A 23,572-nucleotide genomic window follows, 5' to 3' on the forward strand; every position below is an offset into this window, starting at 1 on the left:
GAATCGATTCGAGTACACGGTGTGTCGCGAACGCACGCTGTGCACGCATAAATAATTTATTTGTTTAAATTTCTTCTTTATTTGCACTAACAAATTCACGTATAAAAATTAGTAATGAATTCTATATATATATATATTTGTAACAACCTCCGACGTACGGGCGTTGCCGCGTTAAATATCACATATTTCTTCTATAAAGTTACCAGAAAATTGTGTCATAGAAAATACTTTTCTTTCCTTTGTAAACTTGCAATGGAGAATTTTCGATAACATAATCCTCCGTAAATGTTAACATAAGCAGAGTGAAATTTAAACATTCCTTTTTTTTATGTATGTACATTGTAATGCTAATCATAAAAATATGATTCATCGAAATCAAACGCTGGATTTTAAATTATGAAATAGAATTAAGCTCAAACAATATTAGTAAAAATATAAATAAAGAAGATTTAGATATCTATATTCTTTCGTAGCTATCTGCTCGACAACAGTTAAAAGTAAAAACAATGCCATCCTGTAAAAGAAGAAAACTATTAATTCTGAGCAAGATACCAGGTTAGATAGTATAAGGCGCAAATTGTCATTTATGAACTTACTCTAATGAGCGAAGGAAGCTCCACCCAAAACTCATGATTTGGTATCATCTCTAAACCTGTTGCTCCTCTCAACAATTTCAATGCTATTGCTCCACCAATGAAATACATTCCAGTAAATACAAAGAAAAAGATAACCAGCATAGAGCCGGTGGAAAGACCTTTTGTGCTTAACTGTACTTTACAAGAGAAAGGAGATACTAGTAGCATGTGCTGAAACAAGAAAAAATTTGGCTGTATAAAACAGTGTCTTCTCTTGTTCAAGAGACAGCATGACTCTTCAGTAAATCAAATCCAATGTTTTCATGAGCTAATTTGGTTTTGAATAAGACAAGCTAGCACCAGCAAACCAAAATATAAAATAAATTAAGAGATACATGTAGTTAATTATTTGTGATAGAAACATTTACTTCCCAATTTCCAATGCCATGCTACCTCATGAGAAATTAGATATGATTATGCTTCATAGGGAACACATGAAACTTACATAATCCTTGTCGTTGTTGACAGAATTTATTGTGAATTGTGTACTGCATGTATGGCAACAGATTAAGCTTATTATTGTTGTATACTTATTATGAGCTATACTTAAAACAGGCTCTTTAAGATTATCAGGTGATACTATTATTTTGGTTTCTTCCACTGTGCCTAGATTAACAGTTTTGTTGCCCCACTTGGCGCATAACTATGGTCAAAATAATGCACATTAAACACATCGAAAAAGCTTTTGTAGTTGAAGTGCTATTGTATCGTGTTATTTCTTACAGATGCGCCTTTCTGACATTCGTCAGTGACATTTGATAGTGGAATGTTTGTACATGGATGAAAATGTACTTCCAAAGTAAGACTCTGATTAATGTTTTGCAATGCTATCAAAGGCCTACAAGGAAATATTCACTTTCAAATAAGGTGTAACATACTAAACGTATTTGAAGGTTAAGAATACTATATCTGCCGACCCTGAGTTACCGAGTTCTGTCAAATTGTATCCTTGCCCGTTAGAAAACATACAGGAGCAAGGCGATAACTGTGTGCATTCCGAAGACGTTCTGTGGCAGAAAAACGTCAAAAACAAGATAATCGTAATAAACTTGCTCCCATCTTCACCCAACATTTTTGCAAAACTTGGTACATGCGACATGGCTCACTATTACTTTAGGGTGGTTGCGCAAGATGTCACTGCCATTCATTTCTTGGTCTCATGCTAAAGGTCGTGAACTTATTGACTGGATCAAAATTGACATTATAAACGAGACTATGTAACCATAGCCAGATACAGAAGATTAAATTCGCAGCCGAAGGAATGTGAAAGATTCGATGAGTATTTGTGTATCGCGAACTGAATTATCGACTTCGTTAATAATGAATGGTTTTGAAGCGCACTCTTCGTTTCTCTTTGAAAACCATATTTATCTTTATTTAAATTTACTTTACCGGTATGGTACCAAAGGCGGTACGATTAGTAAATTCAAGAATCTCGCTATTATAGTATTGACGAATGAAACAATATATACGTACAATATCAAACAAATTCGCAAACTAATCTTTCACAAGTGAAACCTATTTATGTAGATAATTTACTTATAGATCGCATGGCGTGAAACGTTTAGAATAGATGTTACTAAAAGTCTACGATTTTCCAAATTGGGGAGCTGGGGTTAATTGGAACGTTTTTGATAAAATAGCTCATTATGATTTAATTTTATATCCTATCTGTTTAGTAAAAGGCTTCTACTATAGAGCGATCATGTAGTTTAAAAGAAGCATTATTGATTCGATTTTATAAATACTATCAAAGTAATTAGAACTTTAGAAGAATCTCAACAAACGTTTCAAACGACCTAGTGCCTGGGATTAATTGAAACATCTATAAATAAAAGATATGTTCAAATAATCAGTTTTATTTCTTAATAAAATAAGTTTCTTATTAATCAATGTCATTAATTTAACTTAATATTATAATAAAGCACATTAAGGAAATAATATAGTGCTGCAGGTCCGAATACAGTCTAAATTAAACACATCAATCAGATTTACAAAAATCATACAAGATTTAGAAAAATTGCTTGAAAAAATTTTCGGGTGTCAAGCATAAAGTGTTTTCTTTTAATTGATCCCAAAATAGTTGTTTCAATTGCCCCAACTTCATTGTTGCAAGTATTTAATTAACATTCTAAAATCAACGAGGGTATTCATACACATAAAAAGAAACAACAGTTTTGGATTAATGAATAAAATAAAAACAGTTAGAACACTTACTTTTCGCGTTGAAAAATCAAAACGCCAAAATAAAGTCGTCTCAAGTGCTCAAATCGGTTTATTTACTAATAAGTGAAAGGTTTAGACATGAAAATTGGTCCTTTTTCCCCTCGACGCTCTGTCTTTATCACTAATCATTTTAATATTATTTTACTTGTTTCTATTGTTCCAAGTTTCAATCGATCCTAGTCTTCCTTACTGCGTTCATGGTTTTTTTTATATATGCTTGCTTTTAATAATAGAAAAAAAAAGCGGCACACATGAATTTCTTGGTTTCGAGGGGCAAGTAACGTGGTAGAGTCGTAGAGGAAATATGTAAGTCAACTCTGACTTTTTAAATGGGATGATATAATTTCTTATATATATATATATAGTTTGATCGAATGTTTCAAGCCGAATACAATGACCTATAATTAAAAATCATTCAATGTTATACAGGCCAACTGTAATGGAAAATAAATTGTGTCACGACACTCTCCGAATATTTAATTAATTTTCTTATTTTGCGAACTTACCGCAGACTTACATATACACATATGTAAAGTTTATTCTTGTACATATTTATAATGAAATATCTATTTCGAAACGTCAAACTTATCAATTAATTTAGGTAAATTTCTTCATTAGATGGTACGAATATTTATGGGTCTGACTATATTTATATGTGTATATTGTATGATATACATTACTACAATAATATATCTCAGTCCTTAAGTTACAGATAAACATTGTGAAAATAAGTCTAATACCGTAACTTTTTTTTAAATATATTTCCAAAATAGATTCGCTTTACTTTATTTTAGAGCAATATAAGAATGGCAGATCTGCAGTTTACATTCCCTACATTATCATCTGATTTTATAAATTCTATCATTCTAGCCATAAATTGCAGTAAAATTATTATTTTCATGGATCGTGGATTCCTTTTTGTTATGATATTTACGATAATCCTGAAATATAACGTTTAGAGATTATAAAGAAGTTTCTCGTTTACGGCAAATGTCCTTTATTTATCGTATGACAAAACATAATGCGAATATTAGTTACTTATACCATATATATATACACAATTTACAATCGTGAACATAAATAATATAAATATATTTATGCAAGTTTCACAATATTAATAAAGACGCTTTGGAGGTATAGATCGAGACGTGGAAGAACTTGTTCCACGTATAAATTTCTGAGTACAGCATTCTCCGTGTAGTAGATACATGCATAGTTTCTTTAATTTTTGTATGACTGCTTACCGGCAGCAACCACACATCCCTTATGAATACATATAAGAGTACAATACAATAAGGTTGACGAATATAGTTTCCAAGAGAGTAACTTCTAAATTTATAAATTGGTACCCCGTTTCGATTCCTCGGTATGATCGCTAATTAATATAGGCTCTCCAATTATTTATAGGCGTTATTCGTGTAAATATTTACAAAGCAAGTTCCCTTAAATCTATAGCCCAGATAATGATCCGCTGAAGTCGTAGTCCTACGCACACTTTCGACCACTTCTGAGTAGTTTCGATGTGCGGATAAATTTTCATAAAAGAGAAAATAGTTTATTCTTCCATCATCTACGCTTCCGTTTCTTATGTATACCGTAAAAACATCGGAATTTTTATCGTGATAACCTTTCGACAGACGGATGGACGGTCAAAAGTGCACGAAGGACAAGGTTTTGCATCGCACAAGGCATACTAGAATCTACTTCTTATTGTCGCGTCACAACGTTTTTTAACGGCACACTATAAATAAACGAAGGCAGCGTAGCTTCGCGGGAGAAACACGACGATCATGTTCTTCTCGATCGCCGGATTCCCCTCGTCGAAATCGACGCTCTGCCGTCTACTAATCGCTTAAACGATAACTATCGATACACGCGTGCTCACCTTATTCGCGTCTTAAGATTATACATTTAAGATGCTCGAACGCACGCTGAGCAGCAGTCTACAAAATGGAAGACATGGATTTCGTTTCGTCGCTCGGACAATTAACTTAAACGCTAACGCTTTGTTAACACTTTATCTACCGAGATCCTATTCGTTGGATTTTTATGCTTTTACACTCCGAGTATTGTTTCGCGCCAGTAGGTAGTCAGCTTCAGGCACTTTTGGGTCATATTTTTAGTAAATTACAATTCTTTGAAAGAAACGATCCAGATTTTCGAAAAGTAATTGTTTAATGAGAAGTATACGTATATAGAATTGGTTTATATCGGTGCATTTTAAATAAAAATCGGTTTACGAAGGAGACATAATTTTGTTCACAACAAACATAGAAGGAAAATTGTATAAACATTTTTACGATAAGACCATTGATAAACACTAATAATGGTATATAATTTCAAAGAAAAATATTAATGTGCATACATGTTCATCTGTATTCGTCTGGTGTGAAAAGTAGCAAGACAATTCTTGCACTCAGATTGTACGTCGAACATTCGATTATACTGCAACCACAATACATACATATCGATGATAGAATTAAATCAGAAATCAAAAGTTATAATAGGTATGTTGTCTCAGAGTCATGTGAGCTTACAGAGGGTTAAGTTATTTAAATTATGAATCTGACAGTATTTATTTCCTGTAAATTTTGTTTGTGTGGTTATAGAATAAGCTATTGCCTGCATGTAGACCAAGTTGTATCCATTTAAACCATACGTATATCTACTGCTTATTTTCTACGACGAATATGATTTTAGTATCAAAGTCTTCGTCCCACTGCTTTTACAAAATAAAAGAATGAGTACAAAGTATGTATATGAAATTTTACTCAAAGTGGATGATCTAAAATAAATTTCTTTAATTATTCTCAGAAAATAACAATGTTCCAGCAGTGCTCGTGGTTGTATCACGATGGATTAACCCATTTACTGTCAACTACGACATATTTTGTAGTAAGCGTATGTATCAAGACTGCCGAGTACGTCACATCTCGTAGTTTTTACTCCAAATTTAGATTGATTTTAATTAATCACGGAACGAGTTTATAGTAGTTTGAGTTAGGAATTATTAGAAAGGAGGAACGTAAATTTTATATAATAATATCTTCTTTTAAATAACAAATTTAATATCACATTTTATTTGAAAAGTAATAGCTTAGATTCCACACCTGTATCAAATCTTGGCGCGCAGTGCAAAATGTTCTTTTTCCTGGTAGTTAATGGGTTAATTTCAGTGTTTACTCACTGCAACCTGTAAACTGTACCTGTTGTCTGTTCACAATGCTCAATTTGGACTAACGAACGAGGCTTTTAATTCACCTAACAATAGAATGCAGAACGTCATTCTCAATTAATATAGTAACATAGTCTTCTTCTAAGTCGGAAACTCTTTCCTTTTTCTTTCGGTAGCTAAAGTGTTAAGTACGCACACACGGTTACGTGGCATCGTGTAAAAGTTATCCGCTATGGTACGATTAATCATATAGATCTAGACGTACATGGATCGCGTCGACGCACGTTCAACGTTGCATCGCGCTCGCGTAGAAATACCGTTTATTGCATAATACACACATTTGCACGTCGGTGTCCTATTCACACGCCTCGATCGGAATAACGCGCGTCGCAACGTGTCCTCCATTGCGTTTATCCGAATGCGTACCCGTAATATCTGAAAAAACGTCGGTGTCGATAACGCGCGGGAAAGTCCTTATTCGACAAGCCTATTCCTTGGCGTGTGTTAATTCGCCCGTGTGTCGGAGCGCGTGAACTAGGACCTAGCGTAGAGAACTCTTAAGCCTAAAAGCGGTTAAGCTATCAACGACAGGCGAGTATGAGCGATAAAATCTTGGTCAGCGATCGTTTCGAAAAAACGTTCAAGTTCTTCCTCGACAAATTCCCCGGTACCAGAATTCTATTCCAATCTTCGCGAAACTCTGTACAAATTTATCGACGTAGGACGTTTCCACGAACGATGAGCAACTTATTCGAACGCGGAAGACGAACGACAGAGAAATAAATGAAATGTTAACGTGTATTACCCAGTAAAACTAACCTTACACGCTACCGGGCGTCGTAGGCCCAGCTAACCTACGAGATATGTAAATTCGTGCCTGTGCCTTCTTCGCCCCATTCTCCTTCGTCCTCTTCTCGTTTTCGAGAACATCCTCTCTTCAACCTTTGAGATTAAGGTTGCAGGAATTGCCGCACCGTCCGTTGTCACACTGGGCCATGCACCACATCTCCCAGTCGGTGAAGTCCTCCGTCCAATCTGCTCCGAAGGGAGCATCGGTGGTCGGATTCGCAATCTCAGCGTCCACGAAGTCCGTCTCGTTGTCCAGTCGATCGGAGAACTTCATTTTATCGTCCCGAAGGTCGGTGGTACCAGGCTCGTTCGCGTGATCAACGGAAACTGCAGCTAGGACCCTGGCGATCTTCGTCAACATGCTCAGCAGTCCGTTCACTGGATTCAGCTTCTTCGACCATGGGGGATTCGCTCGGAGGCCCCAGGATCTGCCATTTGCCGGAGGTTTGCATGAACAACCCTGGCGATAGATAAGCGACTCCCTGATGACGCGACAGATTTGCGAGCCATCGAAGACGGTATCGTTCCGTGACCCAAGACCGCTACACGGGATCAGGCAGAGCCTGAGAAGGCGCTGCGTCGGGTACCGGCCTCCGCTGAACTGAAGGACGAGTCTCTGCTGATGGTCGCAGACTCCCGTGACATCCAGGCCCCTGTCCTGTGCATGGCACAACCGAACGCATGCGTAATCGCCAGGACGCGCCTCAGCGCCGGCCAACAGCAACGCCAGCAACACCCATCGGGGCAGAGGCGTCATCTGAAAGTGATGGCTAATCAATACCAAAAGCGAACGAGGAACTCCGCGTTCCGATAGCCCGTCGAACGGAGGTACATACCATCGGAGGAATCGGTTATGGCAATCGGGAAATTCCTCGAGTTCGACTGCTCCCTCGTCTTTGTCTATCTCTCCCTCTGTTCCTGGTATACAGGATGTACTATAAAGAATGAACGGAACGTGGTTCATTGCGATAAGAGCTGATAACGTTCTTGCAGAGCTGTCTTAGTATTTGTTTAGGAGGCATCAAGTTTTCTCAGTTTCCAAATGTTTTGTTACGAATCTTTTGAGTATTAAAACTGAGAAAATTTGACGTTTCCTAAACGAATATCAAGGCAGCTCTGCAAGAACGTTGTCAGCAGACACAGTATTCTTAATCTTTAAATACGTTTAGTACATTGCAGCTTATTTGGAAGCGAATATGTTTATTTAGGTCTTCGACAGGATTGTACAAGATCAATAAGAATTTTATTTTCCAAGCACATTTTTATTCATGTAAGAACATTCCACTATCAAATTTCACTGGTGATTGTCAGAAAAGCGCATCTCTGTATGAAATAACACGATACAATAGTACTTTGTCTATAAAAACTTTTTCGATGTATCTGATATGCATTATTTTGACCACAGAGTTATATGTCGATTTAAGGAACAAAATTTTTAGTCTAGGTATGGCGGAAGAAACCAAAATCATAGTACCGTCTGATAATTTCAAGAAGCCTATTTTAACTGTAATAATAGACAAAACCTAAATATATTGTTCATAATTTCTCATAACGTGGCATGACATGGGAAATTAGAAAATAAATATTTGTATTATAAATGATTAACAACACTTAATATCTTGAACATAATAATAATAATAATAATAATAATAATAATAATAATAATTGGAAGAATAATAGACAATTGTGGCTGTGTATTTATACTTTCATTTGTGGTCGTACACGTACTCGTGGTATGGTTAACATTTTACAATCATCGGAACATTTGAATTTCTTCTAATGTAACGGGAAAATAACACTTATTACAAGGTGCATTGGATACTTTGTTCATCGATGACGTATTCACACTATCGATATATAAAGCATCGTAAGTGTATAATTGTATTTAGTTTGCAAATAAGCAATAAAAATAAAGAAAATCATAATATTGCGATGGATGTTACAAATTACTTTTTCATTAATTTGAGACATATAAAATGATAATCCTCTTTCTTAACAACAGAAACATGTGAAATAATGATTTTCTTTGCGAGCCTTCATTTTCGAGAAAATTGAATTCAAATGTCAGTGGAGCGCGTGGCCGGTTATAACAGTTTGAATGTCAACTGCTTCTTTGTTCGAAGATAGAATTTGCTACCAAAATTGTGATTCTATCAATCTCAATTTAAATTTTGTTACCCATTATTATATTTCTAGTTATGAAACTATATTAAAGAGTGATTACGTACGTTTTGTAATGAACAAATTAGTATTTAGTATTAATTGGAACCTGCGCGACAAGAACCGAACAGTCTTTTAAGAATGTAGAAAGAAATTCACTTTCTAGATCGTTTGTATTCAGTCGAGAACATTTTTCGAATGATGTAAAGAGTAATTATGTATCTGATCTGACAAGTCATTTATTGTTTGGTAATAATTATTATGCTCGAATCTACACTTAGTTCTTAAGTGTAATTACTTGATAATTATTATTATTTTTGAAGAAGGCCAACAACATTGATCGAGACATCGAAATTAAGCAGCTACCCAAATGTGCACTCAGCAATTAACCCTTTGCATTCCGAATTTTCTGATTTCAGTACATTTTCGTCGAGCCTCACTCGACGTAAGATCGCAAAGGGTTAAAAAAAATAAATTGTTAAATCATGACCTTTCTTGATTTTGGTATTGCCACACATTTTTGATCACCTGTTCTTTATTTCATGAATTAGTAGTCTGCCGTTTCTACATTTCGTTATGGGACACACTGTATTCCTCAGCTTCGTTTGGCACGCGGATAGAGAGAGAGTAATAGCGGATTCTTGGTATCCGTTATCGGTTTTGGGTGCGGTGTGTCAATAACTGGGCTCTCCCTGATTCGAGTTTTCTTGTGGAATGAGGCGCGTAGACCGAGCAATCCTTGCGATAAATTTCTACTAATTGTCGCAAGTGGTTGCAACCTACCGAGATGATTGCTTTGCTTTATTTCGTTCGTTCCACGTTTTTTCTACAACCGAAGATTTACGTTTCACGGTAACGAGATCGCTCGCAACGAATCGATCTTCGATTCGACGGATTTCTTCGTGTAAACTTTAAAATTAGGGCATGATCCTTGTAGACACAATTACTCGGTACGGTATTTTAATGCCTAATCCGCTTTCGCGTGGCGTTTTAATTAAACCGGCAGTTGTACATAAATTACCTACGAAAGCGTAGAAGCAATGCATCCAGTTGCTCGCAAAACATAATTGTATGATCGACGTTGATAGTTGCAGTCATTGCGCTATAGAGAAAATTCTTATTTGAATAATAGATAAACAACCATTTATCTGAATGATTGACCCTCGAATCCGCGATTTGCACTTTGAATTTAAAGACGCAGTTAAAGGAATGTTCGATAACTAACTCAATTCTAGAAACATAAACTTATACTAAATAAAAGTAGCCATGAATTATTTATATATGGTGTTCCGAAACTGGCGGTACAAGCGAATAGGGGGTGATTCTACGCGAAAAATTGAATCGAAAATGTAGAATACAAATTTTTCATACGACGCTTTATTTTCGAAAAGAATAAGTTTGAAAATTAGCCGAGTACGCGTGCACTTGGACCAGTTTCAGCTTGACGGATTTCATTGTAAATCATAAGCATAAGAAGAATCGACGTAAGAGATATGATCTGTTGACAATGTTTGTAAAAATTGTAAGGAAGGAAAATTATTATTTCGCATTTTCCTGCTGTTATAAAGGAAGATTATCATTTTACATGTCTAAAATTGCAAGGAGCACGGAAGTACTCTCCTACTAGGAGCAGTAAGATAGTAAAATTTGTGGAACTGAAGCTAAATCAAGTACACGTGTACTCGACAAATTTTCAAACTTATTTTTATGGAAAATAAAGCATCATATGAAAAAATTTTATTCTACATTTTCAATTCAACTTTTCACCTAGAATCATCCCCTACTCACCTGTATCACTAGTTACGAGACACCCTGTATATGTATGTAAGTTTTAATTTTACATTTCGCCTATTTGTTAGAGTCTAAGGTCTAATGAAAATAAAGATGGTTGCAACGAAGATGATTCAGAAACAGATAAATGAAATGTGAAATGCAAAGCTTGTACATACCTTATTTTTTACTATTTTTCTTTATTATAAACTCATATCTCTAAAACTAAGTTGGTTATTGCATATATTACCTACCCACTCCTACAATTAAACTGTTTATCCGTTACTTTTTAAATAAAATTATAAATTTTATTTGTAGAATAAAATATATGTCATTAAAGTATCACTATACGTTAGTCTTATTTATCTTTTATTTCAATCAAATTTCATATATTACCATTTCTGTCCACAACTGTCGGGTATTTATATTAATTTCTAATTCCGTAGCTATTCATAAATTAAACTGAATTATTCTTTTGTGATATAAGAGTGAATATAGAGCACAGTGAATAAATGTACTCGCGGAACGTTGACGCTCACCTTTTATATTAATTTAATATTCACTATACGAAGCATTTCATATTTAATAGCAACGAGTCGATCGCGGAAAAGGAGGATTCGGAGCTACACGACGCACGTCACTGACTTGACTGTTTGATTACCGGCAGCATGTATCGCATTAACTATCATTGACTGCGTCAAATGGTTGTCTGATTGCGTACAAGCGTATCATAGAAGCGTTATTCTTGCTTATTTTGACTTTTTTGGAACCCTCGGACCGTTTCAGACTTCCTTTTATCTCAAATTTCATCAATGTAAATAAAGAATAGTATCATTTGTATACGATTTGAACAGTTGCGAAAAAAAAATAGAAAATACACGAATGACTTGTAACACTTCAAGAGTTTCGCTTACATAATTTAACAAATGCTTTCGTTCCCCGCACAGACAGTAGGAGTAATTAATTATGTTAACAGAAAAATACTACAAATAATGTGCAAAAGGCAATAAATAAGCGTAACTAAAATAGGGGGGAGTGGGTCGATTGTTCTGTTGGGTCTGTTTCAAAAATTTTTTAAAATACACAATTACAAGTAATTATTGTATATTCTCAGAAACTTTCCAATTACAATTTTAGATATGTTTGGAAATGAATAAAAAAGACATCTAATCTGACACATTGTTTGCAAGGAGTCTCTAATATTTATGTCATTCATTTAAAAAAATATCATTAAAAATTTCCGATAAGTATTCCGTGCAATTCAGAATTTCTCTTTTTCGCCTACAACTCATAAGTGGAGCAGCAAAAGTGAAATGTAAAATGGACGAACAAAGTTGGCAGTTGAAAGTGTCTATATCGTATGGAAATAGTAAATGATGATGTATTGGTCTTCGTAATAACACAAACCAATGTAGCCCCGTTGCAAGAGGTTATCGGAGATGTAGCGAAAATAATATTTGTTCCAGGATTCGGATTTTCGCTCATAAAGATGAACCCTTTGCTTTGATATAGTGAAAATGATAATTCTTCATTGCTTCCTATTATCGTCAATGCTTAGAGAAAAACATATTGCTTTTTTATAATCGCGTACATTTTAGAATATTATTGAATCCAGATAAACAGATCAATTGGTGAATAGAATAGTGAATAAGCATATGCAAGCTTATCCCCATGATAATAACAAATAAAAACCACACCGAAGCATAAATATTATTGGTACATGAGATACTACTGGCAATTCAGGTTAAATAATTTTTGATTCTCCATTCATCGCGGAAAATGCTTCCTTTCAACCTGACGGGCAAGGGCAATCACTGCTAGTACGCCAAAAGAAGAAGACTTCATCAACAAATATGCCTAGAAAAAACAGTCGCAAAGTAACTTTTCTGTTTTCTACATTTTACGTTTTTATCGTTTTTGTTGAAAATCAAGAAAAACAAATATATCAATCATGTTTAATGCGATACTTTTTTAAAAATAGAATAAACTTTAATAAGTGAGAATTGCAGATTTGTTCTCAATACCTATAATTTTAATTCGATGGAAATTATGAATACGTTTGATATATAAAGAACGATATTTCTTTGGATTATATTTAATGTTTCACTTTTTCTTCCTCTTTAATATACATACATATAAGTATCTGAGATAATGTATGATTAATTTACCATAAATTGAATAAAGCTAAATGTAAAACTTATATCGTAGGTAATAAAATTATGCTAGTATTAGACATTTCAGAAACAAAAAGAAGTTATATATTTACATAGAAATGTACACGTTTCCATTTCACGAGCATTTCTTTGTAAAGTTTGGTATTAGTACCACGAACAACATAAACAATTAAATTGGAAACTTAAACGGAATATGATTTACTTCTAATTGTATTTATTTCTTTTTAACAAGGATAGTTGTATGAAAAACTTGTATGTTTGTTAGTTTGTCATTAAAATTATTTAAGCAAAAGATATGAAAATATATAATGTAACATCTCACATCAACTATCTGGATTATCAATAGAATGGTATTATGTTGTGTTACAGAGATTTTGTATTGAATATTTTTCGAGGCGTTGTTACCACCAAAACTAATTAGTTTGGCATACTATGGAGGAATTTACGCATGCTATGCGGTGGCAACAATTTTTCAACGTTGCTTAAAATTTTTTATTTATTTATTGTCGCATCAGCTTGTAAGCCATTAGTGACCACTGTGAATTGTATGTTGAATATTGATATATACATACGTGAGTCATAATATAATCAAAATAAATGTGGAACGATTTATGCTTAGAAGAACTAATTCTTACATCTAACAATAACTGTTTATATTTCTTTAAAGATATAATTAAATAAGATATAATTTTTTACATGCATTTCTTGTCATTTTAGCTGGCCTTCAGAGTGGTTGGTTGGTTTCGTATTTCTCGTAGAATATTATGCATTGGACATTCTTCTAGCATATGTTTTACTGTGATTTTAATATTAAAGTTTGTGCAGTATGGAGGTCCTCCTTTAGTCATTAGATAGCTATGAGTTAGTTTATAAAGAAGTAGCACATTAACCTGACGTTCATCATTTAGTGCTTCTTGTAAATTTATTCCGCCGATCCAATACTTGACTACGAAATTCTCGTTCCTTTATGCGTTATTTTTGAGTAATGAATTATTAATTCTTTTAAGTCAATATATTGTTTCTGTATATGTATTAATGAAACATTATGTATTATACTAATGTATTATACTAATGTAATGTACTACTTTTTGCGGATAGTTATTTTCAAAAAAAACTACGATGTGCGAATACATTTCTGACCCACTGTACATATTTACTTCTGAAAATCCGAAGGCCGTGGCTCGCGTCGACAAAAAATATCCAACACAAGACAAACGCGCGCGCGAAATTTGCGAGCTTTTCAATCTAGGTTACGTGAAATTCGTTTCACGAGATAAACGAGCTCGTTGTCCGCCACCATGAATATTCGCGATCACACGTAACCATTTTCGCTGGTCTGTGCACAAGCACATGCGATGTTGAGGATGCGTGCGGTGGATATCGATCGTTTGTCGAGTTTCAATCGCTAATTCGCGTTGCCAAATATTGCACCGTTTGCCGTAAACAAATGGTAATGTCATTTGCATTTAATTAACGTTCTCAATGTTCGTGACGAGCAATTAAAAATAATAGGACAATTTTAATTCCGACGACTCTTGCAAAGAATGCAAAATGAAGCGAGATGGAAATGCTTATTTAAAATAAAAATAAATATTGTAATAAATACTATACAAACGTTGCATAGTTTATTTTATTCGACTGTTTTCTTCGGTGATACGAATTTACTTCGGTATAGAAGAAACGATCGTTCATAATCACAAGAGGTCTTTTTGATGTGACAATTTCAAAAAATCAATTTTAATCGATAGTAAATTTATTTAAAAAGGCATTGTTAAAAATTGAGTAGGTTATTCAAATTATTTCGCCTTTTACAGCTGATCCAAAGTAATAGACTTCATAGTGAAGTTAAGTAAGTGTGAAAGCATTAAACGCGTTTTTTTCGAAATACCATTTTTCATCGGGTTGTCAAGATAAAAGAAAAATCTATCGAACCAATCTCTCTGATACTCAAGTTTGTTAAATATATTCTGTACACTAGTGGCTGTCGTGTGGCCCACGGTCACTTTTAAAAATTCTGTTTAGAAATTTCTTTATTTTTCATTTACACGATTTATTTTCTTCATTCGATAATCACATCGATAACATTTAATAAATTACTTGAATTTTTGTAATCTTAGACAACCATTAAAGATGCCGATGCCGACAACGATTGGAATAATGTTTAATGCATAACTAATTAAAGTGTAGAAGTGATATAGATATGAATAAATCGAAATGATAAAATGATGGAGCGTAGAATATAAACAATTAAAATATCGTGGAAAGGCTTATCGGCTTTTATCAATTAAGAAAAGCGAACATAAATAGGATTTTTAGGTATCGTAGATACATATCAGGATTTTCCCAAGGGGAATAAACAATTGATAAATCCGCGAACACGCCAGTTGTGCGATTCTGTTAATAAATCTCGCACGTACTTTGTTCGATGGCAATCTTCCCGAACGCGAGAAACAAAAGGAAGGAGTGCTCGATTCGCTTCGAGGAAGTTTCGAAGAAAGAACTTGGACCCAGGTAATTTACATGGTATGGCGACGGTGTCGCCAAGAAATTTATCCCGAGGCTCTCGAGAATTTTTTCGTTGGCTGCTTCCGCCTACGTCGTTTCAATTTAAAGTTTCGCCACTGATGCAATATCAGCGTAGAAATTCCTTGAATCTCTTGTCAACTCTGAAATCGACTTTGCTTGTTATTAAATCTTTATCCTTCTTTCTTGAATGATTACCTTCCCTTCGCGAGTAATTAAAGTACTCTACTATCTACTCTCAGCCATCAAAAGAAAAAAAACCGTTTAGATCACATTTCATAGTAAATCGACATGCATCGAAATTACGTACAGTTCTTAATAAATCTGTTTTGTTTTAAGCGCGTTCGACATTTTTCCTCCTTAAAATATTAACAACAGAAAGCTATGCATACTACGCCATTGTGAAATCGTAAAGGACAAAGACTGTTCGGTATGGTCCAACCGAAAACTTAAGAGAGGAAGGCGTCAAACTAACCACTTTTGTAATGTCCTAGAAAATCAAGGCTTCGCATTGGAGAATGTTTTAAACGATACCACACGATGGATAATATATAATTTTCATATGAAATGAAATCGTATTATTGTGCGAAGTTCATGTAAAGTTGAAAAAAATTATTAAATTTTTGTTCATTCGCTATAATATTGCATTGTGTTATTAATTTTCATTTGGTAAAAATTAATTTCGATCAGCATGGTACCTGTAAATTAAATACGTAAAGGTTTAACGGTCTTAGAAAATGGTGGGTACCATATTTTAAGTACATTATAATATGAAAAAATGCAATATTTGATGGACTACAAAAAGTATCTTTTAATATTTTCCTGAAAATAAAAGTTTAGATTGTATCTGAATTCTTAACCTTCTTGCAGTTACTGGGACACACGTATCCGTAGGATACGTTGTGTACTCTATACCTAACTCGGTACTCCTGAGGACTCGAAAACGTTGTTAACGAACGATGAAACTCATGTTCGATACCGTCTATACCGGGTGTCCACGAGGAGTACACGAGGAACGGAGAAGGTGTATCGACCTCAACGACGCGATTACGTACTCTCGTCAGCGAGTAGTTACGTCCCTGGTACTTTCTGGGTCTCGCCCTGTCCTCCACCCTCTCACGAAGGACGGAGGAAGTATTGATTAAATTCAACGTCGGCCATTTTGTCCCACCGTCCGATTGGCTGCCGTCCATTTTGTCCTTCCTGCCCTCTCCCACCCTCGTCTGCCTCTGTTTCTTCCTATTCCTCCGTTCGTCGGTCTCACGATGTCCCTGTGCCGTCTCTCTCTCCATCCACCGTGTCCTCAACCCCTTGGCAAAGGCCGAGGACGCGTGCGTCGCGACATTTTCCGCGAAAGGAACCAGCAATTGGATCTTTTTTCGCCTCCGTACGTCCCTTCGTTTGCTCGGTTGTTTTTCCGCCGGAGGAGAACCGTTGGCTCGACGTCTAATGTTCCTATCCTTCGGTGCATCCTGTTGATTCCTCGTTCCAGCGCCGGGGCGGGAGTAGGGACGCGGATAAAACTTTTCTCAGACTTCATCGGAAACGTAGGAACCGTCCCAGAAAGAAGTAAACTTGAATTCCTCCGGTATACCATCCCGGATTGAAACCCCAAGAATTTACGTGCCTGAAACTTCGAGATATCCGAAGAAGGGCAGAATATTTTTTCGAGGTATGCCAAGCGTTACTGTTCTCCAGGTGATACCGTATCTCCTCGTAATTCTCCCGAAGCTACGTACCGTATTATCAAAGGGTCAACTATGTCGATGATGTCCCGAACTATCTATTTGCCGCGTAGACTGTAACTTTCCCGAATGAGCCATTCCCGTTGATGGTATTAATTTCGGGTCGACATGCCCAAGTGATTCTATAACGAATCAGGTGACGGGAGTACCGAAACCACCCTCCACAGTTCCGGTTGGCTCATATCTCGGCTGACGGCCAAGCGTGCCAGAGATTTCGTGGCTAAGTAGCTCCCTAGGAGCCGTGGCATCGGTTCCGAGTTAGGGTACATTCGTAAACATATAAAAGAGACGGCGGTGGCATCCGACGCGAAAACCGCACACGGAGGTGTCTCGGCGTGCCTTGGGGCTACGACAGGAGAGGAGAGGAAAGACAGAGAAATAAGGGAGAGCGACGAACGATACGTCATCCCACCCTCTGACGTCAGGAAACGCGTTTCGTCCTGGATTGGCCGAACGATCGGCACGCCCACGTGGCCACCCTCGTGCACGACGCATCGACAACCCTGTATTCGCGACGCCAGCTCGCTCCGCCCACGCGAAAACAGCCCCCGCCACCTGGACACGAGGGGGTGGCTGCGTGGGTTGGCGCTGGATGAAACTGGGTCAGGCAGACTCGAGGCAGGCCGAGTCAGGCCGAGACTCGAGAGTCGTCCAGGCGTTTTCGGCTAGAAGCAGTCCCTTGGAAACCACCCCGAAGCCCGTCGTCGCTTCACCAGTCTGTTGACGATCCACCCTTAAGTCCTACTACCGCCAGGACAGCTCCATCCCTCGTTCGTGAACACCGAGACCGCTTCCCGTCGATCGTCCCGTAAACCCTCGAAGCAGGAAACCGTGCGAGGAGAACGGATTTTTGGTGAGTGCGTCCACGTTGCGACACCTTTCATTTCATTTTATTTGATTGCATCCCTTATTTATCACTTTCGTTATCCGTTGGCTTGATGCATCAGTTTACTTTTAGAGAACTTTCTACCGAAGAGAATAATTTTTTGGTAAATACGAATGAATTTGATTCCTTTGGGTGAATATTTATCGCAAAGGGCTGCGCGTAATAGGTGTGCGTGTTTAGTCAAGGCTCCTTTTATACGATAGAAAGCGATTTTCATTTAAAACGCAAGATTTGCTACTATAGATTTGTCAATAATTTCACTAACAAATTCATGCAATAGACTATAATTTTGTATGTTTACTCCTCTGATAAAATACCTATTGTTTCTTGGTTGTGCATTGTAATTTATATTCGATAGTTTTCTTTACCTCTGCAATATTACTTTTATATATTATTGATTTAATTTAATGATGAGATATTTCAGATTGAATATTATGAAGTGTCATGTTTACGAGAATGAATATTTGCGATATCAGTTTCTGTTTGCGTTTGATCACGGCTCGAACGGTTCTCAAGGTATCAGAAATATTTGTATCGTCTACGAGAAAGTTCCTTGCGTGAAGAGAGCAGCTCAGAAGTGGTTCGCGCGTTTCAGCAAGATTTGCCTTGATTAAACTCAAACAGGAGCAGATGCCTGAAATCTTCCGTTCCGTTAACCTGCCTCTTCATAATCTTGAACCTGAAATTTGTCACCAGTACATTAAACATGGAAAAAATAAAAAATAAAATTACAGACCAGATAGAGAATTATGGAATGGTATATACAAAACATGGTCAAGAAATTATCATTTTAAGAAAAATTCTGTTGAAGGTAGAGTAAGGTGAACTTATGCATCAACTCCATAGACTTGGCGCGTGTATGGGTTTCATCGCAACGTTTCAATCTTCTGAGATGATTTCAAAGAGATCCTTTGCAACGGTATAGCTAGAACAGCGTTTCTAAAATGTGTTTCCCACGTAATACTTTTCACTTTACGTATTTACGGAACATGAACATACTCTTTTGTTACATTTGAAGAGTTTGAAATGAATATTTTATCTTTACAAACATTTGAAAATTGAAGACTCTACACAAAAAAGAATGTACATACGGTAACACCTTCATTAAACGAATATTCAATCATCCGATCTACTATACTATTGAAAATAAAATTACAATTGATGCTTGTGTGTTAAAAAAATTAATTAAAAGTATAGGATCTTTGGTTATGTCTTTTCTATTTTGAACGATCACATGAATATTAAGATAGAATCGACAAGAATAGATTCAAAATTATAAAAAACAGATCGTGAACTTACGTATATTATGAACCATAAGGTGAAAGGTATCAAATATTTGTTTTTAAATTCTTATATACCAAAGTTGTGGTGATCGTGTACATATGGATGATAAAATACACCATAAGTTGCGAAGTAATATCATTTTACGGGACATGTGATTTGTATGGGGAAAGAATAAATTTCACTACTTCGTTCGTATTTTCTAAATGCCATCCGCATGTGTACTAATAAATATTAAATTATTACTTTGTCATACATATTATTACAATATATTGATTCTACGAACAGTCTCTTTATTTATTAGCCTCTGTCAGTCTATTAGTGTGATAACAGGAAAATAATAACATTAGAAACTACAATGATGCTAAAGTGATCTACGCTACGAATATACCTATTTAATTATTAATTATAATTGTTACTCGGAATGCTTGTACCCATCGCATGGATAATGTATTCGTGAATCACAGTTTGGGAAACGCTGAGCTAAAGAACTTAGATGGAGATTGTATTCTGTGAATGGTTAGGAGATCACGTCTTTAGAGAATCCTGGGAGCTATAAACAAAGAATTGAAGAAGTAACATATTATCGCTTAGTGTTCAATTTTGGGTACATCGAATTGGGAAGTGGAGTAGCTCGAATACGTGGTCCTCTAATCATTTATTTACCTGTTATAGTCTGCAATGTCATTTCTTTCAAAACACTTTTACTTCTTGGCTCGAACTACTTTTATATCGCTTTCACGCATAATTCATTTTCGTTACATTTTTCCCTTTTACCGTTACTTACATAAAGATGTCCAGAATCGTGTTTGCTTAAAATTCAGTTTACTTTGATAATAATTAATAAACAACATTGCGTCTCGTCCATGGACATCACAGGTTTCTCTTCATTTCCGATATAAGCTAATATTTATTGATGGCTGAGAAACGCACGATTTTCAATCGATATGTATTTCTTTTTCTCTGTCGCTATAATCTAAGGATATTTACAGTACAGGATGCAAATAAAACATCTAAACATAATTGAGGGATTGATAAAATTCATTTAATGTCTTAGTTTTAATTTAATTACTTGTTTAGTGTTTTAATAAAATTAAAATTCATTCTATCGTCCTTTGTACTTATGTTTTATTTACACACTGTATCGCATTCACTATAGTGCAGGCATCTATCTGCGTTCGAATTTTATTCTGTCTGAATGCATCTTCACGTGTTTCCTCTACTTACAGTAATACGCGGCCTTCTGATAGAGTGATATCAGTAGCGCCTGGTCTCTGTCCAGACTGATTTTTCGCTTATTTTTCACGCTCCGAGGACCAGTTGGTTCAGAGAGCAGTCACGATTTACCTATAACGATTTTCATGGAAGGTTCAGGGCGACGTGTGTTGGTGTATTTCCTTTTTTGGGAAAAACATATTGTTGATGAAAAAGGATGTTTCCCAGTAGAAAAAATTCGACAACCACAACATCTTTGTGGCCTGAAAAGTGGCGTTATCGCTTAATTTAACTATAAGAATAGAAACTGAGCGAATATCATGTAGACTCAATTTAGTGCTTGTCTATATTGATTAAAATTCTGGTTCTATTTACTGGAAACGTCCTTTTCCTTTTAAAATACCTCTTTAAAATTCTCTTAAAATAGGAAATGCGTTAACATAGATCGCTACGAACCTTTTATTTAATTATTTCAAAGCGTGGTGGCTATGGCCCTAATTCTATCATAACAAGTTTTGCCTTTTTTCAGTTAACGAGGAAATGCTTGTTAAGCCTTTACCTCCAAGACTACGCATAAAATGCTCTCTGTCCATGTTTCTTTGGTCGCTCGGCCTGCCGTGCTCCTTCGGCGTGTTATTCTCGCTTCGCAGTTTGTTGCAATTTTATCTAAAAAGCTCGCTGGAAAAAGCAGCGCGAAACACTGAAGCGGACACTGTTGTTGATTGTTGTAGGGACTGAGGCGAGGGGCACAAGCAGAGACATGGACAATGTGCAAATGATCGGCACTAAAATCACAGCGATCAAGGAATACTTATATGTAAGGCGTTCCCATTTCGCTGCACGTTCATTCATCTTGACTCTTTCATTTTTTTGTAAACCTTTGTCACCGACAGCGTAGAATACCTTACTTTCTGTTTATTTCACCTATCGTCGCTTAGAGAAAAAGCCACGTTCAAGGCTGGTTGATATGTAGTTTCTCGCGTCGACAGGTGTCTCTTTCTGAAATTAGCGAAACGAAGGCGACGACGTTTCTATGATTAATTATAGTGGCAGTCAAAAGAAAGTTACAAAAGGCGCTACATTTTAACGGTGATTTGCACCATATTTTATTTCTTTCCTCTTTATTAATTGAAATTCCGATTCATCGGATCAAACGAGATTTTTTAAAAACGAGTATTGCTTATTTATTAATGTTATCGATTATGTTGATTTTGCAGACTTCTGAAAGGTTTACTCTTCGTTAAATAATATTAAATCTATTTCTCTCAATCTTTTTGTAACAAAAATGTATGGCAAGATTTAATCGAGCCATCTTCAAATTCCATAGAAATAAAAATAAACTAATTAGTTAACGAAGGTATCTATATATATATATAGGTATCTATCTTACAATTGCCTATTTTAATTTTTCTTTTGTCTGCCATTCTATATGTACAATATTAGATTTGTGTATCAAGAATTTGTCTCCCGAATGCTAGTAATGTATGTGGTGAATGTTAATTGCAGAGTTCACGGTTTCATGAAAGACAGATCTTTGTTGTGAATTTCAGAATTTCGCCCGAACGCATTCACCCACCAGACTAATGAGCTCTGAGAACACGTACGCCCTCTCCAGGGAGCACTGTAACCTGAAGTATTCGGGTAAGTTTGATGGCTGGATTGATTTAGGTGTATCTTGATGTTAATGCAACGAGCATGGGTTACATTTTTGAAATGCGTTAGAATTGCGAGAATTGGTCTGAGAATGATGTGGAAAAAAGCAACGTACTTTTCAAACTAGTTTTGTTGCAAATTTTACTCGTTTTGTTAGAATTTCAAACGAAGAGGATAATTAACATTGTGATCAACTGTTTCGATTTATTAAAAGTTTCGATTTTCGCTTTGGTTCATCAATAGACTGCGGACGTTTATGCAAATTTATATTTTCACAGATACAGAAAAATAATTTAAATAAGTTCTCATAGATTTCCTCATATCTTTATTTGCCATAAATGCATAAACAACCGCAGTTAAATTATCTACGATAACAATTTGCGAACCATTAGTCAACCTAAATAATTTCAAAGAAAACAGACTATAATTTAATAGAACTACTGACAATAAAAACTACTTTACAATAGTAATATTGAGATAACTAGAAAATGTTAAGGCGATTAGGAGATGTTTAATTTTAATTTTTGTTACCGATAGAAATGTGTAGTTATTGTTATTTTTAGGCAAATTTACAACTCATATGCCTATTTCGTGTCTGTTTAGTGTTATTGTTTTTAGCTCGATGAAATTAAACTCTATTAATCTATTAATCTATATTATCTATTAATCGGATTGATCTATTACAGCCAACAGAAATTTTTCATTTATTTCTATAAATTTTCGTTATACTAAATATTTCAAGCAAAATTCTGGCTTCGATATCTACATCATAAGATTAAATTTAGCCTAAAAGATTCCTTACTTCATATACAGTTGACAAGAGTGGCAAGACTTACCGACTGGCCGCGTTCGTCTGACCAGGATGATCCATTTCTACTTGCCAGCCCTATTTCCCTGTTTTTCGCGTCAGTCACGACTACACGCAAATTAGCACGTATCGAAGCGTCCCATTGATTCCCTACGGATCCGAAATCAACCTTGGCTTCTCCAGAATGAAATCTGGGAGTCACAATATTGTCCTGATTTCGCGAACCTCGCGGTTCGGAAGGGTGCATAATAATAGAGGATTTAGAATTGGCCCGAAGAGTCTCGTAGTCGACGAGTGGCTGAGGACAGATTACACGCCGCAAAAAGGGAGGAAGGGTTCGCTTGTCAAGGCCCTGTTTGCAGTTCGGCAAGTGTCGGATACCGATAAGGTTCACTTCATCGCTAAGAATTGAATTTAAATTGTCCTCGAAGCGAAGCGACACGACGCGACGTCGTCACTTTCCATCTGTAAC

The 23,572-nt window shown here is 35.8% G+C and overlaps 3 protein-coding genes across 5 annotated transcripts in view; 1 reads left to right on the forward strand and 2 right to left on the reverse strand.

Moving 5' to 3' along the window:
* Positions 1-14: 14 nt before the first annotated feature.
* On the reverse strand, positions 15-1,753 carry LOC128878289 (uncharacterized). Its single transcript, XM_054126375.1, has 5 exons — positions 1,553-1,753; positions 1,359-1,473; positions 1,081-1,278; positions 597-806; positions 15-514 (listed from the first exon to the last, which is right to left on the reverse strand). The coding sequence occupies exons 1-5, from the start codon at positions 1,732-1,734 to the stop codon at positions 458-460; spliced, it is 762 nt and encodes a 253-aa protein (XP_053982350.1). The 5' UTR covers positions 1,735-1,753; the 3' UTR covers positions 15-457.
* A 4,272-nt stretch (positions 1,754-6,025) lies between these two features.
* Positions 6,026-11,478, reverse strand: LOC128878399 (uncharacterized). 2 transcript variants are annotated; one of them, XM_054126560.1, is made up of 3 exons: positions 11,355-11,478; positions 7,722-7,820; positions 6,026-7,642 (listed from the first exon to the last, which is right to left on the reverse strand). In XM_054126560.1, the coding sequence occupies exons 2-3, from the start codon at positions 7,722-7,724 to the stop codon at positions 6,974-6,976; spliced, it is 672 nt and encodes a 223-aa protein (XP_053982535.1). In that variant the 5' UTR covers positions 7,725-7,820; positions 11,355-11,478; the 3' UTR covers positions 6,026-6,973. The 2 variants fall into 2 exon arrangements, with proteins under 2 accessions (XP_053982535.1, XP_053982536.1); XM_054126561.1 differs by lacking the exon at positions 11,355-11,478 and adding an exon at positions 11,212-11,324.
* Positions 11,479-17,877: 6,399 nt separating this feature from the next.
* LOC128878263 (glutamate decarboxylase) overlaps positions 17,878-23,572 on the forward strand; it is a 44,971-nt gene continuing 39,276 nt past the window's right edge. Inside the window, exons 1-3 of one of the 2 annotated variants that reach the window (XM_054126320.1) lie at positions 17,878-18,110; positions 21,371-21,456; positions 22,190-22,280. In XM_054126320.1, the coding sequence (XP_053982295.1) occupies positions 21,400-21,456; positions 22,190-22,280 (148 nt within the window). In that variant the 5' untranslated portion in view covers positions 17,878-18,110; positions 21,371-21,399. The remainder of the gene's footprint in view (positions 18,111-21,370; positions 21,457-22,189; positions 22,281-23,572) is intronic. The other variant, XM_054126321.1, reaches the window with a different exon arrangement.

The sequence above is a fragment of the Hylaeus volcanicus genome, chromosome 6, assembly GCF_026283585.1.
Source record: "Hylaeus volcanicus isolate JK05 chromosome 6, UHH_iyHylVolc1.0_haploid, whole genome shotgun sequence".
Classification (NCBI taxonomy): Eukaryota; Metazoa; Arthropoda; class Insecta; order Hymenoptera; family Colletidae; genus Hylaeus; species Hylaeus volcanicus.

Bases quoted from the DNA above. Each gene is read 5' to 3' on its own strand.
- LOC128878289 (XM_054126375.1), bottom strand. From the start codon at position 1,734: ATGTCGCATGTACCAAGTTTTGCAAAAATGTTGGGTGAAGATGGGAGC. The intron at 1,474-1,552 runs GTCGGCAGATAT...ATTTCCTTGTAG, and splicing joins ACAGAACTCGGTAACTCAGG to GCCTTTGATAGCATTGCAAA. The intron at 515-596 runs GTAAGTTCATAA...CTTCTTTTACAG, and splicing joins AGCTTCCTTCGCTCATTAGA to GATGGCATTGTTTTTACTTT.